Source organism: Corvus hawaiiensis, chromosome 15, assembly GCF_020740725.1.
Source record: "Corvus hawaiiensis isolate bCorHaw1 chromosome 15, bCorHaw1.pri.cur, whole genome shotgun sequence".
Taxonomy (NCBI): Eukaryota; Metazoa; Chordata; class Aves; order Passeriformes; family Corvidae; genus Corvus; species Corvus hawaiiensis.
In genome coordinates this window covers 11072531-11099582 of record NC_063227.1, presented here as the reverse complement: position 1 = coordinate 11099582, position 27052 = coordinate 11072531, and the positions used below count along the sequence as shown (strand labels likewise).

The following is a 27052-nucleotide window of genomic DNA, read 5'->3' as shown; positions in this document are numbered from 1 at the left end:
ATTTTTTCCCTGTTATAAACCTCACAAATTGGAAGTGAAAGCCCATGAAAGATTTGGAGAATTACAGCACAGCCTTTCTCCACTTGCAAGGCAAGTTAGTCAGTGTGCCAGCACTGCTTGGGCTAACAAGGATATAATTATTCAAAATTCATCTGATGGGGGGCAGAAAGAAATCAGAAACATTGAAAATGCTTTCATTTCACAGGATGTTGCTGTACTGAAAGGGACAGCCTCCAAAGGATGTCCAGGTTTATCCTCCCATCTGAAACAGCTTATTAATATGAAGATTTTTTCAAAAGGGCTATAAAGTCATTTTCAAAAGCATTCTGAACAGCAAGCATTGCATCAGTGTCCCTAGTTTTAGCCAATATGATTTATTCCTGGAATTTACAGTTAAAATTATACAGATACATTCTTTCAAGAGAAAAACTTCTAGTTGTTATTTTCAATTCCCAATGAGCACACTGGTTACATTTTCTTTTTTTTTTTAATTCATGTGCAGTGTAAAGCACAGATTCAGCAGTGTGATTTTCATTAAACCCACATCACATGTGTAAAATTCCTGTGATTTCAGCTGATGGAGACAGTCTCTAACTGCCTGACAGAGCAGTGAGAGCAATCTGGTTTGTACTGCAGATTTTTAGGAGCAGCACAAAAAGACCTGGGTGTCTCTTAAGGAATTTTCAACTTATTTAGTTATCTGGGGAAGACAAGCCCACAAAAAGGAGCTGAAGTTTTCAGTCTACTCAGGAAGGCTGGGGTCAGCTCTGGCATCACAGGCGCTTGCTGAGGACGCTTTTTCCTCCATGCACTGTAAAAACATGGAAGAAGTGCTGGTCTCCAAATGTTCTTCACTGACCCAGTCTGTGACGGGTCCTTGGCAGGGTTACTGGTTACCAGTAACCAGCTGACAGTTGGCTCATGGCCAGCAGCCCCCCTGCCCCATTCTGCATATCGAGCTCCATTCTGATCTGATTAAAACATCCTGCTTTCTTTTCAAGTACAAGACTTCTAGATTTGTAGTTTTCATACAAGTCAAGAACCTTTTATGATGTGGGCTTCTATTCCTGGGATACGGGATCAGGCACTGTATTGCTAACGTAGTTTATATTGTTGTATTTAAACAAAACTAAAGTATTAACATCTAAAAATCAGTTGCTGCTCTGTGTTTTATGATGTTTCTTACTTTGCATTTCTGTATTGACGATAGGTACTCATGCTGTGAGCTACTAAGGGAGGGCTGGGCTTTAGGAAAGTTCTGATCCAGATTCTGACCATAACTGGGACTTCTCCATCCCCATATGCAGAGGATGAAGGGAAATCCCTTCCAAAAACTTTGATTCCTTGTTCTTCCAGAACAAGTGGCAAATTTGGTGGATGCTGAATTGCCAGTACTGAAAAGTGCCCAGAACTATCTGGATATTTCTATTCAGTGCAAAATTTATTGTTACTTCTGTATGTATTTCCAAAGTCCCATTTTTGCCATATTAGAGAGTAGAAATTCAGTAAAGGTGCTTCTGCGCTTGCGAGGGATACTTTGCTGTGGGAATTGAAAGCAAAGGGGTTACATGTGTTCCTCTTTCTCCCCATCAGTCTGTCGTATACTGCCATGGAGGGCGAATTGGCTTCTTCCAAGGAGATATTCGCCTCCTGTCTGACGATATGAAGGCACTGCGGCCAACCATCTTCCCTGTTGTGCCTCGGCTGTTGAACAGAATGTATGACAAGGTGAGTTCAATATTGATTTTACTCTTTTTGGAACATGGAGTTTATGTCCCTTTAGTACTCATGTGGAAGAATTCCCTTAGTCATGGAGATTTCTCAAGCAGATTACGCTACTTCTGCCTTGCTGCAGACACATTCTCACCCTGTGTAATCAATACAGCTCCCCAGTGTGTAAGTCTGTATTATGACTTACACAGACTCCATACACAGCTATCATGTGTGAATATGAAATCTCTGTATTAGCCTCCTACCCTGTTCTCACTAAGCTTACCAGTGACATTTCTAAAGATACGGGATTTTTTCATCACAGAAACATCAGTCAAACCTGACTGAACAAGGACCTTTTGTGCCCTTCAACCAGATTTGAAACTTGAATCTCTCGTTCTAGTGGCAACAACAGCTGAAAATCAGTAATTTCAAAATGTGTTTGAGGATTTAGGCAGTGTAAATGTGACAGTGGCTTTTGGATTTAGAAATCTTTAAAACTAAGGTAAAGGTATTGCAAGGTATTTAAGACAGGCACATCTGGTCATCATGTTAAATCTGTTTGACCAGCTGGGAATATTTATTCCTCAGAAGACTTATCTGCTAAAGACAAGCTTAAGCACAAGCTACTGATTTAATTTTTTCCCAAGGTGAGGGCTTCTGTGCTTCATTAGAGAGACAGGCACTGGGGGTTTCTTGTTTGCTGAGGTGGAGTTCGTGCTAGTGCCTGATTAAGCTCAGGTAAATGCAGCCCCCATCACCACATCAGCCACCACTTATACCTGTTCATGTTGCTCATTCCCTGTTGCTCAGGTTGCATGAACTTCACTGAACCCTGTCACAGAAACTGTATAGTAAGAGCAGCCCTGTCAATCTAGTCGAAGCCTGCACCACCATCCTCTCTTTTCCCCCCAAAGAAACCACATGTACAATAGGGAATGGAGCAAAACACACCATTCCTTTTTCCCCCACTAATAAACCCCAGTGTAGCCTTGTTTACCTGTGCTGCAAATGTAACTGCACCCACCTGGCTGGGTGGGTGTCATGGGGAGAACAGGTGTTGATGTTCTCTCTCTCCTGTGTGACACCTCATCTGCCATCCTATGCTCCCACAGATCTTCAGCCAGGCTGACACCTCGCTCAAGCGCTGGATCCTGGAATTTGCTGCAAGACGGAAAAAGGCCGAAGTTCGAAACGGCATCATTAGAAATGACAGTTTGTGGGATAAACTTTTCTTTAATAAAATACAGGTAAGTGATTTAAGAAGTGAGTCTGAAGCCAAAGAACTCTTGTTTCTTCTAGCAATGACTGGTTTTCAGACAAAGGAGTTTCAGACGGTAGGAGAAATTTCTTCATGGATAGGGTTGTCAAGCATTGGAACTGGCTGCCCAAGGCAGTGATGGAGTTACCACCTCTGAAAGTGTTAAAAAAGGGTGTGGATGTCGCACTTGAGGACATGGTTTAGTGGTAAAGATGATGCTGGTGCTGGGTTGATGGTTGGGCTTGATGATCTTAGAGGTCTTTTCCAGCCTTAACAATTCTATGATTCTATGATTTCTTAATGTGGTCCACTTGCCTGATGATGAACTGGGGGCAATCACTACTCACTAGTGAAGAACAGACTGGAAAATGGAATAGAAAAAGGGAACTGAGCACAGTTTGTTGCAGCGTGAAGTTTTGCCTTTTTTTTTTTTTTTTTTTTTTTGGTAAATAAATATATTTTTTTATATTTATTATTTTTACATTTTTTTATTTTTAAACACCATGCATAATGTCAAAATTTCAATTCTCTCAGGATAACTTTTCAGAGGGAAATGACGAAATACAAGGCAGGCTAAGATGACATTTGTGACATATTTCCTCAGCAGCACCAAGAAATCACTAATTTACGGAAGAGTGCCAAAAATTTTTTGCAGCTCTCAGATAGGAACTGTGCCCCTGTGGGGGAGGAAAGGATTGTACCAAACCTACTCCAGGGATGGAATTCAGGAAGGTGGTCATGAAAAGAGGAGTCACTGATCAAAGAGATGCTGCTCCAAAGTTTTCTGCAAAATCTCAGCAGATAGGAGTGGATTTAGGGTTGGGTTTCAGTTGGGCATATTCAAACCTGCTTTTCTTCCTAGGGAAAGAAGAATAAGGCTGTAAAGAAAAATGCACACATGAATCATGGTTCACCAACCATGAGAAAAGAAATCAGAATGCCCTCCTGTTTGCCACACATCTCAGTAAAAAAGAGATTAAATTGGCTTTAAACCAGTTTTTTTGGGCTCTGTGCTACTCCAGGAGGCTTTTATTACTTCATTTTTTTAATTGGATGACTTATCTGGAGACATGCCACTTTATTTTTAACTAAAGAAACTGACTGTACTTGTGGTCTGTGGATTAGTTGTCCTTAGTGTGCAAAGATAGCAGGGTTTACCCAGCCGGGAGCGAGCCAGGCTGCATATTGATGGAAGGGTTGGCGAGACGGGCAGACTTAGTCAGCAGTTGTTTGCTTTTGTGCTGGGTTTTCTTTTTTACTTTTAGAATAAAGAAAAGGAAATGAAGGGGGAGGAGAAAGAAGTAAAATGGGACACAGGAATTGATGTAATACTCTCCAGAAATATTTGAAGGTCATCTGCCTTAGAAAAGGGACAACATTATTTTAGAGGGCTTGGGAGGCAATTCATTAAAACCAACGAGGTGTAAACAAGCAAAGAAAACTGGACGGGGGAAGAGTCTGTTTTTCCCAGCAGTTCCCAGAGCCAGGTCTGCAGCCTGCCCAGGCAGAGAAGTCGTAGGAGCTGAGGCTGAGCAGCTTGTCCTGCCAGGCATGTGGGCACTCTGGTCTCTGTACACTGAATGGAGTTTTATCCCTCAGGAAAGCTTCAGAGCTAGTTCATATTTCCATTCATGGCCACATCACAGAACCACAGAATGGTTTGGGTTTGAAGAGTCCTTGAAGATCATCTAATTCCAACCCCTTGCCATGGGCAGGAAATCCTGCACATCCTAGAGAGAGCATTTTGTGCAAATTCTTTGTAAGCAATGCTCATGGTTTTGCCATCTGTAGTAGTTTCTGATGCTTTCTTTTGTTTCCTCCTGCCACCAAACAGGCAAGTCTTGGGGGGTGTGTCCGCATGATAGTGACAGGTGCTGCCCCAGCGTCCCCGACTGTCCTGGGCTTCCTCCGCGCGGCCCTCGGATGCCAGGTGGGTTTGTGTGACTGTTCAGGGATGTTCATCCACTGCTAGCAAGGGAATACCTGGTATTTAAGAAAGCAGATGGGTTAGACCCTCAGAACTGCATTTAGGACAGCCGTACTAAGATGGATCCAACAGTAGGCCTTAGGGCAGCCACGGAGTCCTGGTACTCCCAGAGCTCAGTGGGGTGGGAACAGCCCTGGGATGGCAGTAACAGGCAAGCGATGTTTTCACTCTGGGCATCTCCCAAAAAAACCCCATAGGCTCATGCCACCCACCTCTCAGCACCAAATTGAGTATGTGCAATTAAATGCGTTTGTGAAAGTGCTGGGTACTTCATTACACAAGCTTTATTCTATATATAAATGGAGAGAGCTAAACTTCAGATGTCAGCCTAACCCACTTAAGATGTCCACTGCATTATTTCTCTGTGATTAGGAATCCAAGGGGAACTAAAAGGTCTCATTTGAGAGCCTAAAATTAGTCAGGGAAAAAATAAAAAGGGTAGATTTTCAAAATGTCCCACAAAAATACCCTTTTTTCCCACTAATAAGTTCCTCTCATAGTGTAGCGTATGTCTTGACTCAAAGGCTAAGTGCTCAACTCATCTTCTCCCTATTTTCAACGTTATACAGCCATGGTCTTTCCTAGACATGTAAATGGAATTTCGTACACAGTAGAAGCCAGGGACAGTGTCCCCGTGGCAAATGGGCACCCACACATTGCAGCTGCAGGCTCAGCTCACAGGACTGTGCAACAGAGGGCAATGCTTGGGATTTCAGTTTTTAATAGTGAAATCTTTTATGATCTTTTAAAGATAACCTGTCTCTTTGTCAGGTTTATGAAGGCTATGGCCAAACAGAATGCACAGCTGGATGCACCTTTACAACTCCAGGTGACTGGACATCAGGTAATGATTTTCTTCCACCATTTGAAGAAATAAAAGAAATGCACATTCCTTTAGGAAATTCTGGACTGTAACATCAAGGGCAGGTTGGATGGTGATTGGAGAAACCTGATCTAGTGGAAGGTGTTCCTGCCCATGGCAGGGGGTTGGAATGAGATGAGCTCTAAAGGTCCCTTCCAACCCAAACCACTCTATGCTATTTCAAAATAGGTTTTATATCCGAAGAAGAGGTGTTGGTATTTAGTTTCAATAGTGCAAAACCTTAATTAAGGAAATTATGTCTATAGACACAGCTCCTGCAAGAACATCCAGTGTATCTACAACTATGCAAGTAACTAATGATAAAATGCTAATTATTGTTTATAGGAGAGATGAAAAGTGACTTGATAACTTTGATTTCCAGGTCATGTAGGAGCCCCTTTGCCCTGTAACTTAATCAGATTGAAGGATGTGGAAGAACTGAATTATTTTGCTTCCAAAGGAGAAGGAGAGGTAGCAAATCACATTTTTGTATCAAATTCTCACTAGGTAACACTGTATGAAGTAGTTATATAATTATAGAAGCATTTTACCTTTGTAGGGTGCATGGTTGCTGATGTGTTACGTAGTGCAATCAGGAAAGGAAAATGGCAGTTTAACAGTAGAGCAGCAAAGAATTAATGAAAAAGGAGCTGTGGCAGTACTTCCAGCCTGATTCCTTGAACTGCTAAGACTGAATTAATTAGTTCAGCTAAGAAGAGCTGAATTGCTGTGATTTCTACATTGCTGTCATTTCTATACTACCCAAAAATTAAACTTATTTCAATAACTTGGTTATTTTTAACTGCAAATGGAATGCAAATCAACTTCAAGCAAATCAGTTTTGCAAACCCTACTTCATATTTCCATTAGCTTGAAAAAAAATCCATAGATAGTTTAATAACCCAATCTATTTTAGTTTCATGGAGCACAGTCATTAAAATATTTCAAATTTTGTGAGTTACTACTTAACTTGTATTTATAGCAGAATAAGAAAATAATTCATCATCACCCCTGGCTGTTTTGCAGATCTGTGTGAAAGGACCCAATGTGTTCAAAGGTTACTTGAAAGATGAAGAGAGGACAGCTGAGGCACTGGACCAGGAGGGCTGGCTTCACACAGGAGACATTGGAAAATGGTTACCTGTGCGTACTGGACACACACAGAATTCTTATGGCAATTGTATTATCCCATGTAAATTTTAGAGGACTGAACTTAGGTTTCCAAGCAGGTCTATCTGTATACAGGATTAAGTTTATATTTGGCAGAATAAGCTCGATATGTCAGTGAAGCATTTGAAAGCACAACAGGCAATTGAAAGCTCTGTTAAAGACAGACTGCTTGCTGAGTTTCTGTGGTTAAATAACTTCTCTGGGAATTCTCATTTCTTTCTCCTAACAGAATGGGACCCTTAAAATTATTGATCGGAAAAAGCATATATTTAAACTTGCTCAGGGAGAATATATTGCACCGGAGAAGATAGAGAATATCTATATCCGCAGTGACCCTGTTGCTCAAATCTATGTCCACGGAGACAGCCTGCAGGTACAAACCCAGTTTTCAGAAAATCTTACTTTACTCTTTGTAGTTAGAAGACAGAGAGCTGGGCATGAATAGAGGGAAAATGTGAGTGGATCACGCCACATTGTCTCCCTCCTGCTTTGGAGTTGGCTGCCAGCTAGGCAGGACCCTGAGCAGCTTAAAGAATGCTGTGGCCAAAGATGAAGCTTTTAAGTTGGCTTTGGTGTCACTCTTTGGGTTTCCAGTGCTGTCCTTTGCCACCACGCCTGTGGGAAGCCAAGCAAAGGCAAAGCCATTGCTGCCCCCCAACAGTGCCTGCCCATTCTGACATCTTGTTTTGTTAATTTGCACATTTATACACACACCTACAGATTCTGAAACCATGGCAATTCATCCTCTGCATTCAAGGCTCACAAGCATGAGCCTTCCCTTGGCATGAGAGTTTGTCTGGGGCATGCAGGGCCATGTGAGTTATTAATGTCCAAGAACACACACCCAAACGAGGGTATTAAACCTGCTGGTAAATGCACAGTCACAGACAACCGTTTATCTGAGAAAAAGGCACAGACATCAGAATGTACTTCATGATGATATGTTAGCAAATTATTGATATAATTAAACAAGAAGGGGTAAACATGCAGAAATTCAGCTGACTTGTGTATTCACTTCAATGTAGAGCCTGGAATGTGGTCCAGCTTTCGCCTGCAACTCTCCTTCTCCTTTACCTACAGGCTTTCCTGGTGGGAATTGTGGTGCCTGATTCCGAAGTTATGCCAGGTTGGGCAAAGAAAAGAGGGTTTGAAGGAACATATGCAGAACTCTGTAAAAATAAGGTTCGTATCTGCAGTACAGACTTTTTTTTTTTTTTTTTTGCGGTAGCATTATGTGTGCACAATACTGTGTCTAGGAACGATGATCTCAGTGACAAGAATTATTTCCTCACTGAACATTCAGCAGGGTTGACCTGGATCCAGTGATGTGTGTTGACTGGTGGTACAGACCTCTGCCAGCTCTAGTGTGGGGGGCCAAGAGTCTGTCTTGCAGAGAACAACAGTGCAGCAGGAGGAGAGGTTGTGTTTGCTTAGATTTCTTAAATAAGACAACTAAATAAGACTTATCACTGGTCTTCTCTGTGGTGACCAGCAGCAGGACCAGAGAGAAGGACCTAAAGTTGTGTCAGAGGAGGTTTAGGTTGGATGTTAGGAAAAGGTTTTTCCCAGAGAGGGTGGTTGGGCACTGGAACAGGCTCCCAAGGGGACTGGTCACAGCACCAAGTCTGACAGAGCTCAAGGAGCATTTGGACAACACTCTAGGGCACATGGTATGACTCTTGGGACTGTTCTGTGCAGGGTTGGGAGTTGGATTTCATGATCCTTGTGGGTCCCTTCCAGCTCAGGACATTCTATGATTCTATGAAAAGGACCCCAGCCTTAAAAACATGCTCTCTAATACTGAGGAACTGCGTTGGATCTCATCAGTGAATACTGATGCCACTGAACCATCCCACTGGTGTCTGTGAGCAATAATTCTGCATTGAAGTCTGGCAGATGGCTGAAGGATTGTAAATTTAACAGCTAGGTCACATAGCTGGTTTGAAAACAGAACCTTACTTTTCATACCAAGGGGAGACTTAACATCACCACACTCAAGTTTAATGTTTATGCACTTTAATAGAATTTTGCTAATTACACATTAACTGTTAGTAAAGCACTTGAACTTTACTCAGAAACATGTTTTTGGAGAACAGTGACTGTGGTAGCTCATGAGGAATTTCTGTGTTTTAATGCAGGAACTGCAGCAAGCAATAATGGAAGACATGGTACGGTTAGGGAAGGAGAGTGGACTTCACTCCTTTGAGCAGGTAAAATTAAACACATCATTCAGTGTGGTCAGACAGGCAATTTGTCTGTATAGAAGAGGGATTTGTCAGCATATGTTATGTTACTACAAATCTTTGTTGCAGCTGTACATGATGTTTTTGGAAAGAGCTTTATTGCTAGCAAGTTGTATTTATTCCTTTGGAAAAATGTATTTGCTGTGATTCTGCTTCCCACCCATGCTTGAAATTTGAATTAAATTTAGTGAAAGTTTTGGGTGCAGAGGTCAAAGTCTAAACTGGGGACATGGATACTCTCCAGATTGACAAGCAGAGGTCAAGATAAACATCTGTAGGAGTCTGACTTTTATGACACTGAAAGCTCTGTTAGAAATTGGGTCACTAATTACTGTGCTTATACCTGACCTCAAAATGCTGCTGGTTTCTTTATTTTCAGTCTGGGCACTAATTCTTTCCTGGTGCTTGTGTAAATATTTCTGCAATAGAGCTACAAACACTTCAGAAGGAGATCTGAAATCAACCATGGATTACATAGCATTAAAAACACAGAAAAATTATCCACCCCATTTTAAAATGTCAAATGCTTGTTTCTGTTAAAAAAAATGAACATCTTATTCATTACATATAATTAGCATAATTTTGCTTTTGTTTAGACTGTTTCTGGGTGATAATTCTAATGAGTAATTCACCATATCGGAGTGGAGCAGAAGCATCATTAAACATAGCCCTATTAATCTTAACTTCTCAGTTGCCTATGCAAATGGAATGATAGCAAAAAATTTATTTTAAAATAATTCAGTGTAAAACATAGTTTTTAATGCACATAATCTTTTGTGCTACTAAGTCTTGTTTGCCTCTGCCATGGTCTTCACAGTATGAAATATCCTCAAGTAATCGATTCTACCAGCAGTTTTCAATTAATAAAGTATAAAGTAGTGAGGAAAGCCTTGTCATCGTTCTAAAAATTAGAATAAAATAACAATAGAATAGAATAAAAACTACATGATACAGTTTTCAAAACTAAAGGGCTTCAAAACTTCATCTCTGTTGCAATATGTAATCTTAAAACCAAACTTTGAGCCAGATACTGTGGCTAATGTTCCCATGGGATGGGATCCCCTGTTTATGGGGATACTCTTTATCATCCTCATCCTTTTCTGCAGCTTGGATCTCTGTCTTGGGAATGACAAGTCTGGCTTCTAAAACCATCAGCTTCCAGGCTCTGAAAGCCAGTGCAGCAAATGGGGGAGCATTAATAGCACGAACACTGATTTATAAAGGATGTCATGGGGGGTGGCCCTGGACCACGATGCTTGCAGAGAAAGATGAATCACGTATCTAAAGGAATAGAAAATGGATTTTCAGCCTATATTCCTGGAACTCCCAGCTGAACAAACTGCAAAGCAGTCTGGCTTGGGGAATCACAAAAGCAGCAGATGGCTTGGGAATTTTGTCTTAAATCGGTGGACTCTGACCAGTCACGCAGCAGTTTTCTGCTTTCTCCCACACCAGCATGGGAAGGAAAAGCTTGCTCCCATCTGTGCTGCCAGGCTCCCTGCTGTGCTCAGAGCCACTGCTTCGAACAAGGGCAGCCTTTTGAAATGCCATTTGCACAGTCTAAAAGATTTGTGTCACTTTAATTAGCTAAAATTCTTCCACAAAGATGATCATCGTGTACATGCTTTGTGCCTGCAAAGCTTCACAATAATTTTGCAAGATTGAATCAGTGCTGTTTACTTTTGCAGTGGGGTTAAGGTGAAGTTGCCTAGCACAACTCCCCACGCTTGCCCTCACCCCCACTGCCTTTCAGCTGTGTGAAACTGCAGTGATGGTATCACGCTGTCCCTGTGCGCTGCCTTGCTGTGCTCTGGCCTTGGTTTCATACAGAAAAGAGGTTTATGTGCTCATTCTCTTGGAGAGCCCCCTTCTGTGGGCAGGGGAGGGAAATCCTGGGGACTCAGCAGAAGAGTGCCCTGGACTTGAGGCACCACCGGAGGGAAGCACCGGAAGGCTGGCATAAAAAGTTAATGCTTATTGAGTGTGATGCCTGTAACCTTTGCTATAAATACATCCGTCTTTTATTTTAGGTCAAAGCCATTTATATTCACTCTGATATGTTCTCGGTGCAAAACGGTTTGTTGACACCAACATTAAAGGCTAAGAGACCAGAACTGAGAGATTACTTCAAAAAACAAATAGAAGAGCTATATTCAAGCATCTCCATCTGAAATAATGGGAAGAATCTCCTGAGTGATGGACTTCATAGCAATATTAGAATAATACTCAAAAAGTACAGAGCCAGAACGACACTGCTGAAATGGATAAGCATCTGAATCTTATATTTGAGCCTTTCATTTTTCTAGGATTTCATCACTAAGCATTTTTTCCCTTCTTCTTGCCATCAGGTGTGATACAATTTCTTTTTTACTCTAGGCACATGGTAGGGCACTACTATGAATTACGCTAAATTGCCACAAAATACGCAGAAATTTCAATCTATGACCAAGTAAATTATGGAAGCATATATTATTAAAATTACAAGCATTTCTAATTAAAATAGGGAAAATTTTACCTATGTCTGTTGATATTTGATTGTATATAACCTAATATATTAGAAACTAAAATAATGGATAATTCAATAATGTGGTCTACCTCAAATAATCAGTGATTGATGGTGAAAGTAAAACTCTATTTTCTCTGATTTGGAACTTCAAGCTGGATATTGGTTTATGTAATAAGTGATAGTTTTTATATTTTTCAGGACATAAATGACATTGATTTGATCATTGATGACCTAACAACCAGAATAGAAATAGGAAGGAATCTCCCACTATTTGTACTTAATAGACCTATTAGTATATTACATCTAGTGGATTAATGTTACCTTGAAATTACAAGAACAGGGTAGGAAGCGGTAGCATAGAATTCCCTCTATTTCCTTTTCATCCAAACACAGTTTATCCATGGTATGCTGTTTCTGCATTAGGGCTCCTTCAGTCCAGTGCAGTCATGGAGATCTGAACTGCTCAAACTGAGAAGGTTGCAAAAGCATTGCTGGCTCTGTGGTGGCTTTAGGTGGGAGTTCACAATAATCCTTATGCTCCCAATCCCTAATTTATTACTTTACATGCTGTTAATACTGCATAGTCCAGCTGGACTAACTCCAATTCAGAAACAGCGCTAAAGAAACGGAGCACAAGGAATAAGCTATGATTCTGGATGGGGCTTAGCAAAATGAAAGGGTTTGGGAAAATGCCAGCCTGAGGTGCAGCAGTGGAGGGCATCCTTTGTCTGACCATGGAAGGGGAAGGAATACTGCCCCGAAAGACCCACAGGGGTGGGCTAAAGGCTGTGTTAGCTGTCGCTGTGCAAGGTGTCAGTGTATGGCAGAACAGTGGATGTGGTGGCAGAAAGGCCTGCTATGGAAACGTCTGTATGTTCAGACATCTGGAAGCATCAAATCCCATTGACATCACTTCCAGTGGCCTCTCTGGAATAAACAGCAAGTTGTCTGGATGAAACCTTAGATTTCTGTGGTCATCAGAAAGGGGATAAGTCTCACAACGAGTAGGAACAGACTCTAGAACTCTCTTTTGGTACAAAGCATGGGACGAGACAAAGAGAAAACTGTCATGTCAAGTTGCTTGAATACTTGGACTGTTGGTGGCTTCTTTCTGCTAAACAGGGTCCTAAATATCTGTGTGTATTATACTAACTAATGTTTGTTGCACCAGTGCATACTAGCATGGAGCTGTGCCTGCTAGATCTTTGCTAGGACAGTGGAAGCACACTTATTTTCTCTCTTATAGTAGAATCCACTGTAAACTTTTGAAGCTAAAAGTTTAAATTTTTAATCTAAGCAGTATTTTCTCTCTGAAGTTCCATTGCATGCTTCCAAATTAAATAAATAGAATTAATGAGTTAGTGTTATACGAAGACTGATTTATTGCAGTGATTTCAGAATAAAATGATACATAGGAAACTGTATCAGTAACATAATGACTCAAAGAATGTGGCAGTTTGATTTATCAACTGTGCGTTTGTCTGAATCCCTTTATGTGCCTGATTCCTCATTTGATTCCAGTGCAATGACTCATACCAGTCCAAAGCAAGTAAAGAAATATCTGAGATCTGATGGGATCATACATTCATTTTTCACCAAGGTACGCTGCAACAACATCCCTGGGGAATTTGTGTGCACCACATCTATAGGATAGGGATTATTGCATAAAATCTGGCTCTTTAGGTCAAGTCATAAAGGATTTTCATCTCAGTGGAGTGTAGTTCATATCCTTTTTTGTATCAGCCAAAAGACAGTCATTATATATAGAACCTTCGAAACAATGGAGAATTAAGTTCAGTATAATTTCCTATTTTAATGCGAGAGTTTTAAAATAAAAAAAACCCCAAACCCTAGTCATCTAGGTAAGTAGAGAAAAGCTATTTTTCACTGATATTTTTTTGCCATTTGAATTTAATTTACTTTTCTCCTAAGATGATTTCAGGCTTTTTGAGATAACTAAACTCTGTGTAAGTATAGAAGATCCCAATATGAGTTTATTTACAGCTTAGATGGCTGTTATTTTTACATACATGGTGCTGAATAATATATCTATTATTCTTCTTTTGGTATGTGATGCAAAATGTTGGATGCACTAGAGCCAAATATATGAACACCAAAAGAATAAGAAAGAAAAAATGCAGACTTGGCCACACTTGGATGATGCAAAAGCTGAGAGAAATTGTTGTCACACCAAAACTGTGAATGCTTTCAGAACTTGTGAAAAATTATATAAATAAACTAAAAGCTCTCTTTTCTACTGGTATAATCAGATTTTTCTCTGCAGGTCACTCTCTCTCACTCTAATCATAATGATGTTGTAAGAGATTAACACCTGAAAAGAGACATGCATAAGGCATGAGCTAGGCTCAATCCTGCTTCTCTTCAAATTCCGGGAATATTTATTTTGTATTGAGCTTTCTTAAACTGAAACACTTCTTGTGACCACCAAGGAAAAATCCCCAGGGCTGTCCAATAACCAGTTGTTTGGCTTTAGGTTGTTTTTGTTTTGTTTTTTTTTTTTACCTTAAGATAACTAATTACAAAATTAGTTTCTATTATTCATCTTAAGAGTGGAGACTCTTTTAGCAGTCAGTTTTGCTGTCACAATACTGCATTCTTGGACATGTTAAACATGGGAGGTGCTTCCTGGGCCTGGTGCTATGCCTATGGAATCACTGGAAGATTGTCTTATATATAAAAAACCAGAATAAAATACATTTTCCAGGAAGAGATTCTTGCTTAGTTATATATTTTGTATGTTCTTTGCTTGATATATTGCACAGAGAAAAATATGTTCTGCCAAAATGCACAAAGTGTGAGCAGAAACTAGACCAGAGTCTTTAACCCCATGTGGGCAGGAAATACATGGAGTAATTCTGTTGTGAAAGGCACATTTGCAGGTTAAAATGCTTGATGCACATCAGGTGAGACAGAGACGGTGAATTTTTATTGATAAAGTAGCATTTTGCAATCTGTCCTAACTGTTAGTCAGTATCTATCACCAACAGTAAAGTCCAGTCTCATTTTTGCCATGAATATAAAATCCTTGTGTGTAACAAAATAATCTGACTTAAATATCTGAAATAAAAAAACTTAGATTTTTTTTTTTAGTTTTACATGTGTTAAAAGCACAAACTGCTGATCTATATGTAAATAAATGCTACAAGATGAATGTAAACTGGGAAAGAATATACTATTTTTGCATGGTAATAGGTTACTTAAAGACCTCTTGATGCCTTAGAGAAAAACTGGAAAAGCATTTTATTTAGAGGCAATTCTATTGGCATACTTTTTGTATCTTTAGTTCACTTTGGTTTTCTCTGGGGGAAAAAAATTCAGAATTAAATCATTGTTTCTTCTTGGAATTGATGTTCTTCAGTATTTTGCACATTTGGTGGTATCTATACCAGCTTTGCTCCTATGAAACAATGAAGCTTTTCAGAGAAGAAATCTGGATGCCTGTAGCCCAGAAGTGAGGAAGTTTTAGATCCCTTGAATTCCTCCAAAGAAAAATGTTTTCTGAGGCATCTGGAGTCCCTTTAAGCCCTTCATTTCAGCTTTTTGTTATGTATTTTAGCAAAGTACAAGCAGCCAACAAATGAGGCGTTTTGGTAAGTGTTGCCTATTGTATTTTGAACTGAAAGGGAAGGGGGTAAAATTTAACATATACATTTGTGTAAAAAAAAATCTTAACTGTTATTAAAGATTTTTCAGTTTTGTTATATTAGCCTGTATATCAAAGAGTCATCTATGGAAACTTTTGTAAAGAACTAAATTTCCACCTTTCTCAAGACTGCTCATAAGATTTTCTCATGAACTGACATACAATAAAAGCTCTTTTATAAAAAATCTGTTTTTCCTCCAGTACTTTGTCCTCACCATCAGTATGAAGTCATTTGGAATGTGTGCCTAAACTAAACATAATAAATAAAAATAATAAATTATGTAAAATAAAGTAACAACCAAAGGAATATTGGAACGTGAGACTGATTTTAGCAATCTCCTATGAGAACAAATTGTTGCAAAGTTCTCGGAAGATGGAGCAGTCTTTCTATAATGGTTTCATTTTTTAAATTTTTAAATCAGTAATAATATAACCAAATGTATATGCTTGTTTAATATGAATTGACAGTTGGGAATGCATAGTATTTTTTCAGACTGTGTCTAAACCAATAAAGTTTTAAAGCATTCGGGCTCTATTCTGTTTTTTTTGTGTGCACTTGTATCTCCCTTAACTTGGAAATCCAGAAACGCCTGGAAGTGTCCAAGGCCAGGTTGGATGGGGCTTGGAAAAACCTGGTGTAGCGGAAGGAGTCCCTGCCCGTGGCAGGGGGTTGGAACAGGATTATCTCTGGGGTCCCTTCAACCCAAATCATTCAGTGATTTTATACGCTCTATTTTTTCATGTAACGAAGCAACGAGATTCCTCCTCTCTACAAATTTAAGTTGAAACACGGGGTCTGACCAGTACAGGGAGTATCACACAAACGATTTATTTACTCCATTTTCATACACGACTTTTTGCCCTGTGAGGGCGGTGCCCCCTGCGAGTGTTCCAGGCCGGGTCGGACGGGGCACGGAGCCACCCAATCCGCCCAGTCCACTGAAGGTGTCCCTGCCCACAGAGGCTGCCTGACGGGGGCCGGTCCTTTACGGAGGGCCCCGTGCTGCCGCCCCGCGCATGCGGGCTGGGGGCGGTGCCGCTTGAGGGGCCGCGGGCGGGCGTGGCTGCGGTGGCCTGCGTCGCCATGGAGGGGGACCGCGGGCTTCGCGCCCCCTGTGCCGGGAAGGCACCGCGGAAGAAGCACCGCGCGTCCCCTCTGCCGGGGGCAGCCACTCTCCCGGGCAGCCGGACCGGTGTCTCCCAGACGTGCCGGCGGCGCCTGTTCGGGAGCGCGAGGCCTCGCGGGCCCGAGCCCTCTTGTAAGCGCCTCTCCCGGGCGGCGGCGGGGCGGGGGGGTACAGGAGGCTGGGCCGGTACTGGCGGGAAAGGGTAGGGGAAACAGGACCCTGCGCTGTGTTTTGTCCGGTGTGTTCTCGTGGGTAAAGATGCTAGGCAGGGTAATCCGGGTAAGGTTTTTCGTAGTAGCGATCTCGGTGTCCCCCCCCAAGGGTTTGTTCCTCACACCTGTGCCCAGCGCAGCGAGTCCTGTGTGAGGTTGGGAAGGGGTTTCGTGTTATCCATGTCCCTCACGGCTTGGAGAAAGCAGGCTGGAAACAGGAGTGTTCTATTTAGCTGCTAGTTAGCAATAGGAAGGATTTTTCCTTCTGTAAAGTGCCTTCCCTCCATTTAATCAAGTTGGAAGGGAACATTTAGAAATGGCAAGACAAAAGCCTTGCTCACCTTTGAGAGAATACCGTAAGAATTGCGTAAAGTCGTTATTCAAAAGGAGCTGCCTCGTTGTTGAACGCAGTGCAGCAGATAGGAAGCTAAGAATTTGAGACCTGTTAAGAAAAAAATGGAGTTCAAGGGAAGGGATGGGAATCAAGCAAAGGCTGACAGAATATAGGGAAGACCAGCGTGGGATGTCTTGATACTGGGCTGATCTTAGTAATTTAAAAGTAAAGCTTTGCTGTTAGAGGGTACAGTGAACATTTGTTTTTGCCTTGTTCCTGCTCTGCTGGCTCCTGCTCTTGTATATATTTAGTGCTCCTGTGCACAGGACTGGGTGCAACCAGCAGCCTGGAGGTCTTCCATATCCGTGAAAAAAAAGAAGGAAAAGGATGAGTCCTGTCCATATATCATCCTGTCCTGAATTCCCAGGAAGCTTCAACCAAAGGGCTCTGTGTGGCCCTGGGAGAATGCAGTGTTTCAGACCCAGTTTTTAGTGCGGGGCTGGACACTCCTTTGTGGTCATAAAAGTGTAACTCTGGAAAGTTTGGCTGTTTGTGGCTCTTGGATAATGAAAGAAAAGCACAAAGCTAAATAACATAAAATTAGTTTTAGGATAAGAAAATATGACTCTGAAATTTGATGCTTTCTGATTAATTGTGTCATTAATGCCATTTGGGATTATATACAGCGAGGACCAGTTTATGTAGAAATCCTTGATACTCTTAATAAACTCCATTTAAAACTGATTTATACTCAAACTACTTTGAATCAAGGTAAAGGTTGCTTCCAAGGTGGTGGGGTTTTTTTTTGCTTTTAATCAACCAGTTTCTAAAACACCAGAAGTATTTCTTTAAGTCTGTTTTTTGTTTTGTCTTGATATACTGCTGAAAGAAGCAAATTCAGATTTTACATTGTTTGTGATAATAGGGTCAAAAAGTGTTATGGGTGTGGAAGGTGGGAACAGGTAAAGGTTCCCCGTTAGAAAAAATAATTAAATTCTAATATTGAAATTATCATTACTGAACTAAATATTTATTCTCTAGGCCTGAAGAAAAAGCTCAGTGGGAAAAACCTACCAAAAATTAAAGAAAATGTTGAATACACTGAAGAGAGCTCTTCATGCAACCAAAGGTCAGCTAGAACTCATTCAAACACACCATTGTTAAAACTTGCTAGTAAATGATATTGTTTTGCCTTGTGAGATGGCTCTTGGAGCAATGGCGTTTGAATTATCAGTGCACTGATATTTGTCAGATTATTTATTGACAGCCCGTAAAGACATTTTGGAGTTGTTGCCTTTGTCTAAAACAGTGTAGCTCTGTGATCGAACTTGGTTCTGTTCAACTGCAGCAATCAAGTGAATGTCAGAGGAACAACAGACTTCAAGATAAAAGAAGAAGAACCAGAAGGAAGCAGTGTACCACTGAAGGTGAGAATGCTGTCTTGCTTTTTATGTACTAGTGATGGAAGATAAATCAGAGGAATGTGACATATTAAATTCTTTTTCTATTCAGGTAAAATTTCCTGTGAGTTATGTGTGTGTGTGTGCCCGTGTGACGTTTTTCAGGCTGAACTTGGTCCTGTATTTTGGATTACATTTTCTGTATCTTTTGCCAGAATAAAAGCCGTTGGAGCTGCTGTTAGCATGAGAAAACATCAATACTAATTATCCTTAACGAAGCAAGGCTGTAGGAATTGTGTTTGGTGGAAGAGATCTCAGTAGAGTGTGATTCCAGAGAATTGCTCACTTCTAGGTCAGGCACAGACCTTTGACAGATTGCTGTTGCTCTTTCTTGTGTTATTAAAACTGGAACAAAGTGATTGGAGATGATGGTGCAGAAGTGTTACAGGACAGTTAATACTGCAGTGGCAAGAGAATAGTGAACCAGGTGTGTTTGAACTGAAATCTGCTGCAGCAAAGGGCTCAGGTGATACTGGTATAAAACTATTTTTCTTTAAAATGTTACCTCTTCTTTAGACTCTACCAATTACTTACATTTTCTACAAAATGCCTAGTTTTGTAGAATCTATTGCCTACACATTACAGATGTTTGTATTTACAGAAATGGTGTAGGACTCTGAAAGTGAGACTGGGTGTCTGAAAAAAAAAAAATAAAAGGCAGTGAAGTTCATTACTCCACCAGTGTTGTGCTTAAGTTCAGTTGATGTCAGTATGCCTTCAATGGCAGTCTCATCCAGCAAAGATTGTAGGATCAAATGATGGGGTATTTGTCATGAATTTTAGAGCTGTAAGTCAGATTGCAGGTATTTTAATGTGCATGAAAAATCCTGCTACAAATTACACTGTGAATAGCAGGCTTAAGTGGTGAAGTACTAGGCAGTGAGTTTTCTCAGCATCTGCTGATGTAGGATATTTAAATGCCTTTCTTTGTCTACAGTCCGTTTTCTCAGGTTGTTTGTATTGATCTTTTAACTTTAGGAATCCAAAATAATCAACTTTGAAAGTAAAGGAAGTTTGAAGAATGCTGAAGTGACTTCAAGTGAGTATAATGGCAATACATTATATTATTAAATATATTTATATTAAACTAAATGTAAAATTAATGATATAATTTTATTTCTATAAAAGTACTGGTCTTGTACTGTGCTGTTGTTGTTCTGGTTCTGACTGTGATATTAGAAAGCGAAGGTTTTGAGACCACTGGCTGGAATTCTGTCTCTTATTGCAGCATGTGACTGGGCTCACCTGAATTGGTTGTAGGCAGCACAGACAGACCTACAGCCCCTGAGATAGTCTTGAGCCCAGCGTGTTGGAAACCACATGATCTTGGTTTTATCATTGACAGAACTAATTGTGGACATGAGTTCTTCAGTTTACTCAAACCTGCATTTCTAAAAGCTTGTGACCTATTTAAGAATTACCCTACTAGAGGCTAAATTCTTCAGGTATGTCTTGTGAACCTTGGGCAGCGAAGGTGTCTTCTCTTAGCTTATGGTAGTGTATGGAAGTAAACAAAGGATGCCCTTTGTTTGCTTCTTTAACTGTATTATCACTCATACTGACATGACAATATTTAGCTCATTACAGGAATGAAACTCAGATAAGGAAATCCTCATGACAAGATGGTAGACCTTTTTTAGCCACCTTTTTTGTCTCTTTCTCTAGGTACAGAAATTACTCTTCCCACAGGTGTTTCCACCTTTCTCATAGAGTATTTAGATGAAGATTCAGCTGTAGATTATAGCACTATGAGCAACAGCCTGAAGAGTTATTCATCCCCTGAAACGTTCAGAGATAATGATTCAGGTGAGACTTTTGGGGGACTTACTCTAAGTTTTATTTGATGTAGAAAATGTGAGGAGACTATCTACAATAGAAAGACTAGCTGCCTCCCTTGGTGTGACTTACCAGGTTACATCTTTGCTATAAACCTGTGCTTAACATGGAATCTGTGTATCTGTCCTCTAATCTGCTGTGAATCAGGTTCTGGTGTAATTTGAATCCTACTTTAAACCTACAGTATTCACGGTTGACACAAGCTGTTTACTGGGAATGGCCCACAAATGTGCTTTCAGTCAAATTCCTTCCAAACTTTTCTGCAGCTGTTTGAGCCAAGACAATGCTTTAATTTTGCTTTTTAGTTCCTGTCCTGCAAATGTGATTGCTTTCGGTTTGGTCACAAATTTAATAACTTGAATTTCAGCATAAGAAGTCTGCATTTACATTTTTTTATGTCCAGAAGGATGCAATTTTTACTCTGTGGACCCTAGCAAGTACAAGAACTCTACTCTCCTGGACTCCAGCAAAGCAGTGACCATAGATAAGATACCACAGATCTCAAATGTTTCAGCAATATTAGGTAATTATTTTCTACAATACTTGAGGATATTATAAACAAATTTCATTCTGGTGTGAGGAACCTTTATAAAATATGTAATGATGATTTTAGGTAAGGTCTGTCTGCATAATGGAGAGCAGCTCCCTGCTAGTAGTCTGTGTTTGCTTCTAATGTTGTGCTTTCTAATTTAGTTTGCACTAAAAAATTGTCTGGTCTAAGCTGTCATACCTTTTTCATTTAAAGTTTAGCTTTCATGTTTTGGGTTTTTTTTAGAACCTGTACCAGAGGATTTTCCAGACCGATGCATTAGAAGGTAATCGCTACAGCAGACTCTTTGATGGACCTAAATATTCAGGCTAAATGTTCAGAAGAGCAGAAATGTTCTTCTCTTTTGAGTAATACTTAAAAGAAAGGCCAGTACAAATAAGCCTCTGCTCCTGCAAACACTTCTGTGGAGTTTCAGCTACCTGTGTCCTCACTAACTTTGATACTGGTGGAATTTGAAATTGGTCAGGGAAGAGGGAAGTCAGTGTAAGAGAACTCAATGAAGGATTTTATGGAAGGAGATGACATTTATTTACAAAATCCCTAAATAAGTTGCTTTTATGCAATTGCATTAATTCTGTCAGATTTCATTCAGTCACAGCAAGAGGTGTGTGCTCAGGTGGTCTGGCCAGGCTTGTCTGTGCAGTAGAGTGTGAAGGGTACCTGTTGTCAAGTCTTCGTTAAGTCTGACATTCTGTGCTTGCCCAGAGAAAAATCAGTTTTTGGGCAGGTTTTTTATGTTCTTTAGGAATCACCAGCTTACATGGGGTGCTCCTTTGCTTTGGAATGCTGCTGACTTTATAATATAACCTTGGGCCAGGTGACTTACTGCCTGTTGTTAGTGTTTCCTTGCTTGGAGTGCATCTGCCAGGAGGTGGAATGGTGTGTGTGTGTGGTGTGCTGGGACCCTGCTGACACCCCCCTGTTGTTGGGTGCCAGGTTTTCTCTGACAGGTTGTCTGTGGTGAGGTTTTATCACAGAGAAGGGTGTTCTATACTTGGCCTTGTCACAGAGCTGCCTTCAGGCACTGACATAGAAACCTGAGGAACAAGGAACAGCATAATTTCTTTTAACCCTTGTGCTTCTCCTTCCAGTCTTACATGCAGACATTTTCATTCATAACACATACCAATCTTAGTGTTACAGATCTCTACACAGTTGATTCGGATTTTTCTTGTGAACCTAATTTCACCTGCATCCTCCTTAAATATGTTCTGTCCTACAATGCCAAAGTGCTAAGTGTTTAGCGAGTCTTCTATGGGTCTTAAATTGCAACAGTCCTCAGGATAAGCTGTATGACTTGATAAACTATCAAATAACTGTAAAGGGTGATTAAGCAACTCCTTAACAATATTTTTTTAAAATAAGCTTTATCCCTTTTCACTCAGCCTATATTTTCCTAGGATTTTCTTATTAATAGTTTTTTTCAATGTTAACATTCATTCGGAATAGTTGTTCTTTTTTTTCCTCCTCTTCTAGAAAGAGACCATCAAATTGCAATTACAGTTCTTCAGCATTAAGCATTTCAACTACGCTGGCAGGTAAAATATGACCTGAAGCAGTTGTACTAGCTGTGAGAACAGAATATTCTACCCAAACTTAAATGATTGCACAGTATCTAAACCAGGCTTCTACTGTGTCATTTGTCTTCCAGCACAGACTAAACTCAGTTATGTCTAGAAGGGAAAGTGTAAATTGAAAAATCATCCCAGCAAATAAGACTTGGTTCTAATTAATGTGTTAGGGGAAGAAAACAAAAACAATCAACCAACTAAAGCCTCAGACCCTGCATTTTTCCATTTAATCACCCATGATGCTCAATGAAAATTGACATTTCTTATTTAACTTACCCAGAACAGAACTGTTTGTGTCATGCTCTTTACTTGAGCTTATTTCATATAAGTCTCACAAATACATTGATTACACTGATGTAAGTATAGTTCTGATCTGTGACCAATATGATTCTGTCTGGCCCAGGTACCACATAATTTCCACCTGCTCAATTTTGAGTGCAATGGCAGCAGAAGTTGCCACTGGTAAAGACTGCTGTGATTATACAGGTCTCTGGTCCAACAGTATTTACCCAGCTGTAAATAGCCAGGTGAACATAAGATTAATAAGCAGCCTTGTTTAAGGAATGGGAGAGGAGTAAAGCAGTGCTGATGGTGGGGAGAGGGAGATGAGCATTATATTGGAGGGTGGAACTGTGTTTTGGAATTTTTCCTCTTTGAAAACCGTCCTGTAAGTCATGGGGTGGAGAGTAGCTGTCTTTGTCTCAAAGTCAATTAATGTGTCGGAAATCTGTCACAGGCAAAAAACTCTGTAAAATAACAGCTGCCAGAGAGAGAACTCCAGACCTAAAAAGTGGTATGCGCTGTTCTTCACCGTTAGGACCGGAAAGCAAGGTGAAAGATCCTTAATAAATCAGCAAGGTTGTAACACAAATGGCTTGCTCCTTGTATGGGTGGAAAACTCCACCTAGAGGAATAGTAGCTCCTGCTACCCTTGTAAAGGGGTGCTTGCAGCCCGGGCAGAGTGAAGATGTAGCTTGCCTCTCCCTCTCGATAGAACAATAGTCATGGATGTCCCCAAGCTCACTGTTTTTCAGACTGGCTGTCAGTGGTACTGAAATGGGTTGTGTAGAGCTTGACTATGCCAGAGGGACTCTAAAGTGATTACCAGGCTATAGGGATTCACTTTGTAACACAAAATGTAATTGTTTCACTATTTAGTATGATAATCAAACAGCTAAAGCCAAAAGGATGAAGAAAAAAGCCCCCAGTTTTAATCCTTTAGAAGAAGGTTCGTCATCGTTTAGGCAGCTTGATTCCCCAGGAAACACTTCAGCCAGATCAAAGGGGTTGACAGCAGAAGTTCTGCCAACCAAACCAACAGATGCTGTGGTGGTGAGTATTCCCATTGTGCTGCACTGGTTAACACTGGCATGGAATGGAAGTGGGAGTTGTGAATCCTGAGGAAAGTTACAATTAATTAGGAGAAGTGGCAGGAAGTGCCACATCTGAAATGTCCATGCTGCAGTAAACTAATTCTTTGTTTTAATTTTGGAGAGCATAAGACCAAAAAAACCCTGAATGACAGGAATTCAGTACTGAAGAACTAGTAGTAATTCTAAATGGAGTTCCTAAAGTATTGTGTACTAGGAGAATGCCTTAAGAGTAATAATAAACAGCAGAGACTTTGAAACTGATACTGAGTTCTTCTCTGTTTTTATTTAGCAAATGACTTCCACCATGCTAATCATGGAGGAAAATAAAGTCCTAAAAAATCCTGGTAATGCTCAGCCTTTAGAGCTAGATGTGAGTGTCTATCTGATACTTTTTTTTTTTTTTTTTTTTTTTTTTTTTGAATGATTAAAACCAAAGAAACCATTCCTTGTGGCACACTCCATTTCTGCCTATACATATGTTACACTGCAAATTGCACAATAAACTGTGATAAATTCTGGACAATGAAAAAACCTAAACAACCCAACCTAGGAATTTGGTTTATATTTTTACAAATGTAATGTAAAACTAGCACTAGTATCCTTACTTGCACAAACCCTTTGATTCAAAATTGGTATTTAAATGCTAGTTTGAATTTTTTGGCAGGACAGGTAGTACAGTACTGCCACTTGTCTCTGCACAGTCGAGCTAGTGCATACTAATAAACAGAGAACATCAGGGTCTAGCTGAATCCCTAAATAATTTTTTTTAAGCAGTAGAATATCTTTTGCACAAACCAACAACTGTTAGCCAATCTGAATTATTGTCTGTTACTTAACTGGGCAGTTACTTCTGTATATTTTGTATTTTGACGGAGCTGTAGCTGAGCTTGTCGCCGGTGTGCAAAGCCTCACCTGGGGAAGACCTGTTCCCGAATACCACAGGTCCATTTGTAAATTCAGAAGAAATTGTTCCTGCATCTCTGAGCTCAGAAAAAGAAATTATTCCTCAAAGTCCAGAAGAAAAGAATATTTTAAAGGTTCTGATTTTATTGCACTTCTTCAATCCAGTTTTATCATGCTAATTTGTAGTGTACTGTATATTTAATCCTTACAGTATTAAAACTGCTGAAGAGAATGTTTAAAGCTTTGAAGCTTTTTATCACCCTTTCCAATAGCATGTTGAGTGTACACAAGTAGTCTTAAATGTTTTCTAGTGACATGTCTTGAAATCTGTATGTCATCTCTAATTTCCCTAGAAGAAAGCTAAAAGAACATTTCTTCAATGGGAATAGTTGTGTGAGTGAAATGTCATTAATATTTCAGCCTCTGTGTGACAGACGAGAAGTCTGCTCCATCATTAGAATGTCACCAGGCCAGAGGCCTTCCCAGCTCCAGCAAGTTCCAGTTAACTGGAAAGAGTTCCACCTTCCCAAAGGAGTGCCTGAAGGTAAAGCAGTATAGACTTGGTTCACTGTGCAGATGCTAACTAGTTAATTGAGTGTTTAAAGGTTGTTGGGCTTTTTTTTAAAGCCTGGATATTTGGAAAAATCGCAAGGCTATAAAGAGTAAAAGATGCAGAAAACTTCAAATCTCTGGCTTAATAGTATTCTTGTACAACAATACTTTATTAAAACTGCACTAACATTTTCTCCCCCAAGGATCTTTAGCATAGGAATTAATACAGTCATAGGCTACTTTATAATTAAGGCCTTATTATTATTCTGTGCTTTATTTCTAGGGTGAGTAAGCCTGAGTTGAACTTAAGATCTGGTATTCACTAGCCCCCCCCAAGTAGTTCAAGTTATCAGTAATCTTTTTCTTTAAAATCTATCAGTTTCTCATAAGGTTTCTGTTCTTTCTCCTGAAACCCTTAACATAAGGAAAGCTCATTTCTTCACTTCCTAGATTTTTGTTAAACAAAAATGAGAAATGTGAACAAAACTGTCTCATCACTTAACAGAGGTAAAAACCCCACACTTTCCCATATCTTGTGAAGTTTCTCATGAAGTGTCATCTATTCTGTTTTAATTCAATACAGAGAGACTGCATAAGTGTGGCAGCTTTCAAAAATACCGAATACACAAAAATTTTCATCTTAGGTCCAAATGTCTTCCTACTGTATTACCAGTTGAGTTATATGCAGCATCTAGAATGCAGGGAAGTGCTTGTAAGTGTGTGTGTATGTATTAATTAATGACACTCACGCAATGCTTCTGTACAGATGAAAGAACTGGGATGCTAGGTCATGTGCCCAGGCAAATTGTGGTAATACAGAACACAGGTTGTACTTAGTGGGCAAGTGAATCAGCAATCAACAAGTGGTGTTGTCAGAACAAAAGTTTGGTTTTCTTACTGCTTTTCTAGAGGGTCCTGGTTTGAGGAATTATACCCACTGTGGTGGGGGGTTTATGATGGATGTTTTATTCTCTGCTCAAGGAGTCTTTCGGATGATGCTAGTTTTCAAGAGGAATGTACATATACTCAAAACTATTGTTCTCTCTTCACTGGCAAATGAGACCTGCAAGATCAGATTCTTCCAGACAAATGCTAGCATTGGATATATCTAGTGAATGTCTGAACAGCTGGTCAGATCAATGAGCTTTCTCTTACATGTGAGAATGTGCCACTTTATTGATAATTATTTATCACTTTTTTTTTCCCCCCAGATACTATTACAAGTACCAAAAATTGGATCTACTGTAAACAGAGATGAGATTTTTGGCTCTCAGCAGGAGTTAACAGAAGAAATTACCATCTTGCTGCTGTGGCAGGGTGAAACAGAACTCCTAACTAGTAATTAATCTAGTAATTAATGGTTGTAATTTTTTTTGCATATATGTTGTTTGAAATTTAGTATTATGTGTTTCAGTAAGCTAGTAAATACTCAAATACGTGATATTAAATTATTTTGTACAGCAACTAGATCCTGTTCTGGGCATTATTCTGAAGGATTCCATAAAGATGATTCTTCAGTTTGTTTAGATTTTTAAAAAGTGTCACTGAAGAACAGCAGACCAAATTGCATTAATGGATTTACTTTTGGCTTTTTGCTAAGATTTCTAGTTTTCTCTAGTAGCATTAGCACCTAAAGATATGACCTCTGTTTAAGTGTTAACATTGGCTATGAAGGTAACCCTGTGTCCTGGGAGTGTTTATGAAAGCATTTATGTACTCTTGGGGAGCCAG

At 40.0% G+C, this 27052-nt stretch overlaps 2 protein-coding genes across 12 annotated transcripts in view; both read left to right on the top strand.

Annotated features, from left to right (window-relative positions):
• ACSL6 (acyl-CoA synthetase long chain family member 6) overlaps positions 1 to 15929 on the top strand; it is a 63475-nt gene extending 47546 nt beyond the window's left edge. For all 7 annotated transcript variants that reach the window (XM_048319661.1, XM_048319657.1, XM_048319659.1 and 4 more), the window contains 10 exons: positions 1594 to 1728; positions 2826 to 2960; positions 4806 to 4901; positions 5730 to 5802; positions 6203 to 6291; positions 6847 to 6963; positions 7220 to 7363; positions 8071 to 8172; positions 9129 to 9200; positions 11264 to 15929. In XM_048319661.1, coding sequence (XP_048175618.1) covers positions 1594 to 1728; positions 2826 to 2960; positions 4806 to 4901; positions 5730 to 5802; positions 6203 to 6291; positions 6847 to 6963; positions 7220 to 7363; positions 8071 to 8172; positions 9129 to 9200; positions 11264 to 11404 — 1104 coding nt within the window. In that variant the 3' untranslated portion in view covers positions 11405 to 15929. The remainder of the gene's footprint in view (positions 1 to 1593; positions 1729 to 2825; positions 2961 to 4805; positions 4902 to 5729; positions 5803 to 6202; positions 6292 to 6846; positions 6964 to 7219; positions 7364 to 8070; positions 8173 to 9128; positions 9201 to 11263) is intronic.
• A 503-nt stretch (positions 15930 to 16432) lies between these two features.
• MEIKIN (meiotic kinetochore factor) lies at positions 16433 to 26788 on the top strand. 5 transcript variants are annotated; one of them, XM_048319784.1, is made up of 14 exons: positions 16433 to 16662; positions 18118 to 18205; positions 18425 to 18503; positions 19515 to 19575; positions 20202 to 20342; positions 20779 to 20895; positions 21148 to 21187; positions 22399 to 22460; positions 23230 to 23324; positions 23652 to 23825; positions 24156 to 24236; positions 24748 to 24903; positions 25190 to 25313; positions 26533 to 26788. In XM_048319784.1, exons 1-14 carry the CDS (start codon positions 16488 to 16490, stop codon positions 26577 to 26579), a joined length of 1440 nt encoding a protein of 479 aa, XP_048175741.1. In that variant the 5' UTR covers positions 16433 to 16487; the 3' UTR covers positions 26580 to 26788. The 5 variants fall into 5 exon arrangements, with proteins under 5 accessions (XP_048175741.1, XP_048175745.1, XP_048175744.1 ...); XM_048319788.1 differs by lacking the exon at positions 23652 to 23825 and having other exon boundaries at positions 16434 to 16662; positions 20776 to 20895; XM_048319787.1 differs by lacking the exon at positions 24748 to 24903 and having other exon boundaries at positions 16434 to 16662; positions 20776 to 20895.
• Positions 26789 to 27052: the final 264 nt, after the last annotated feature.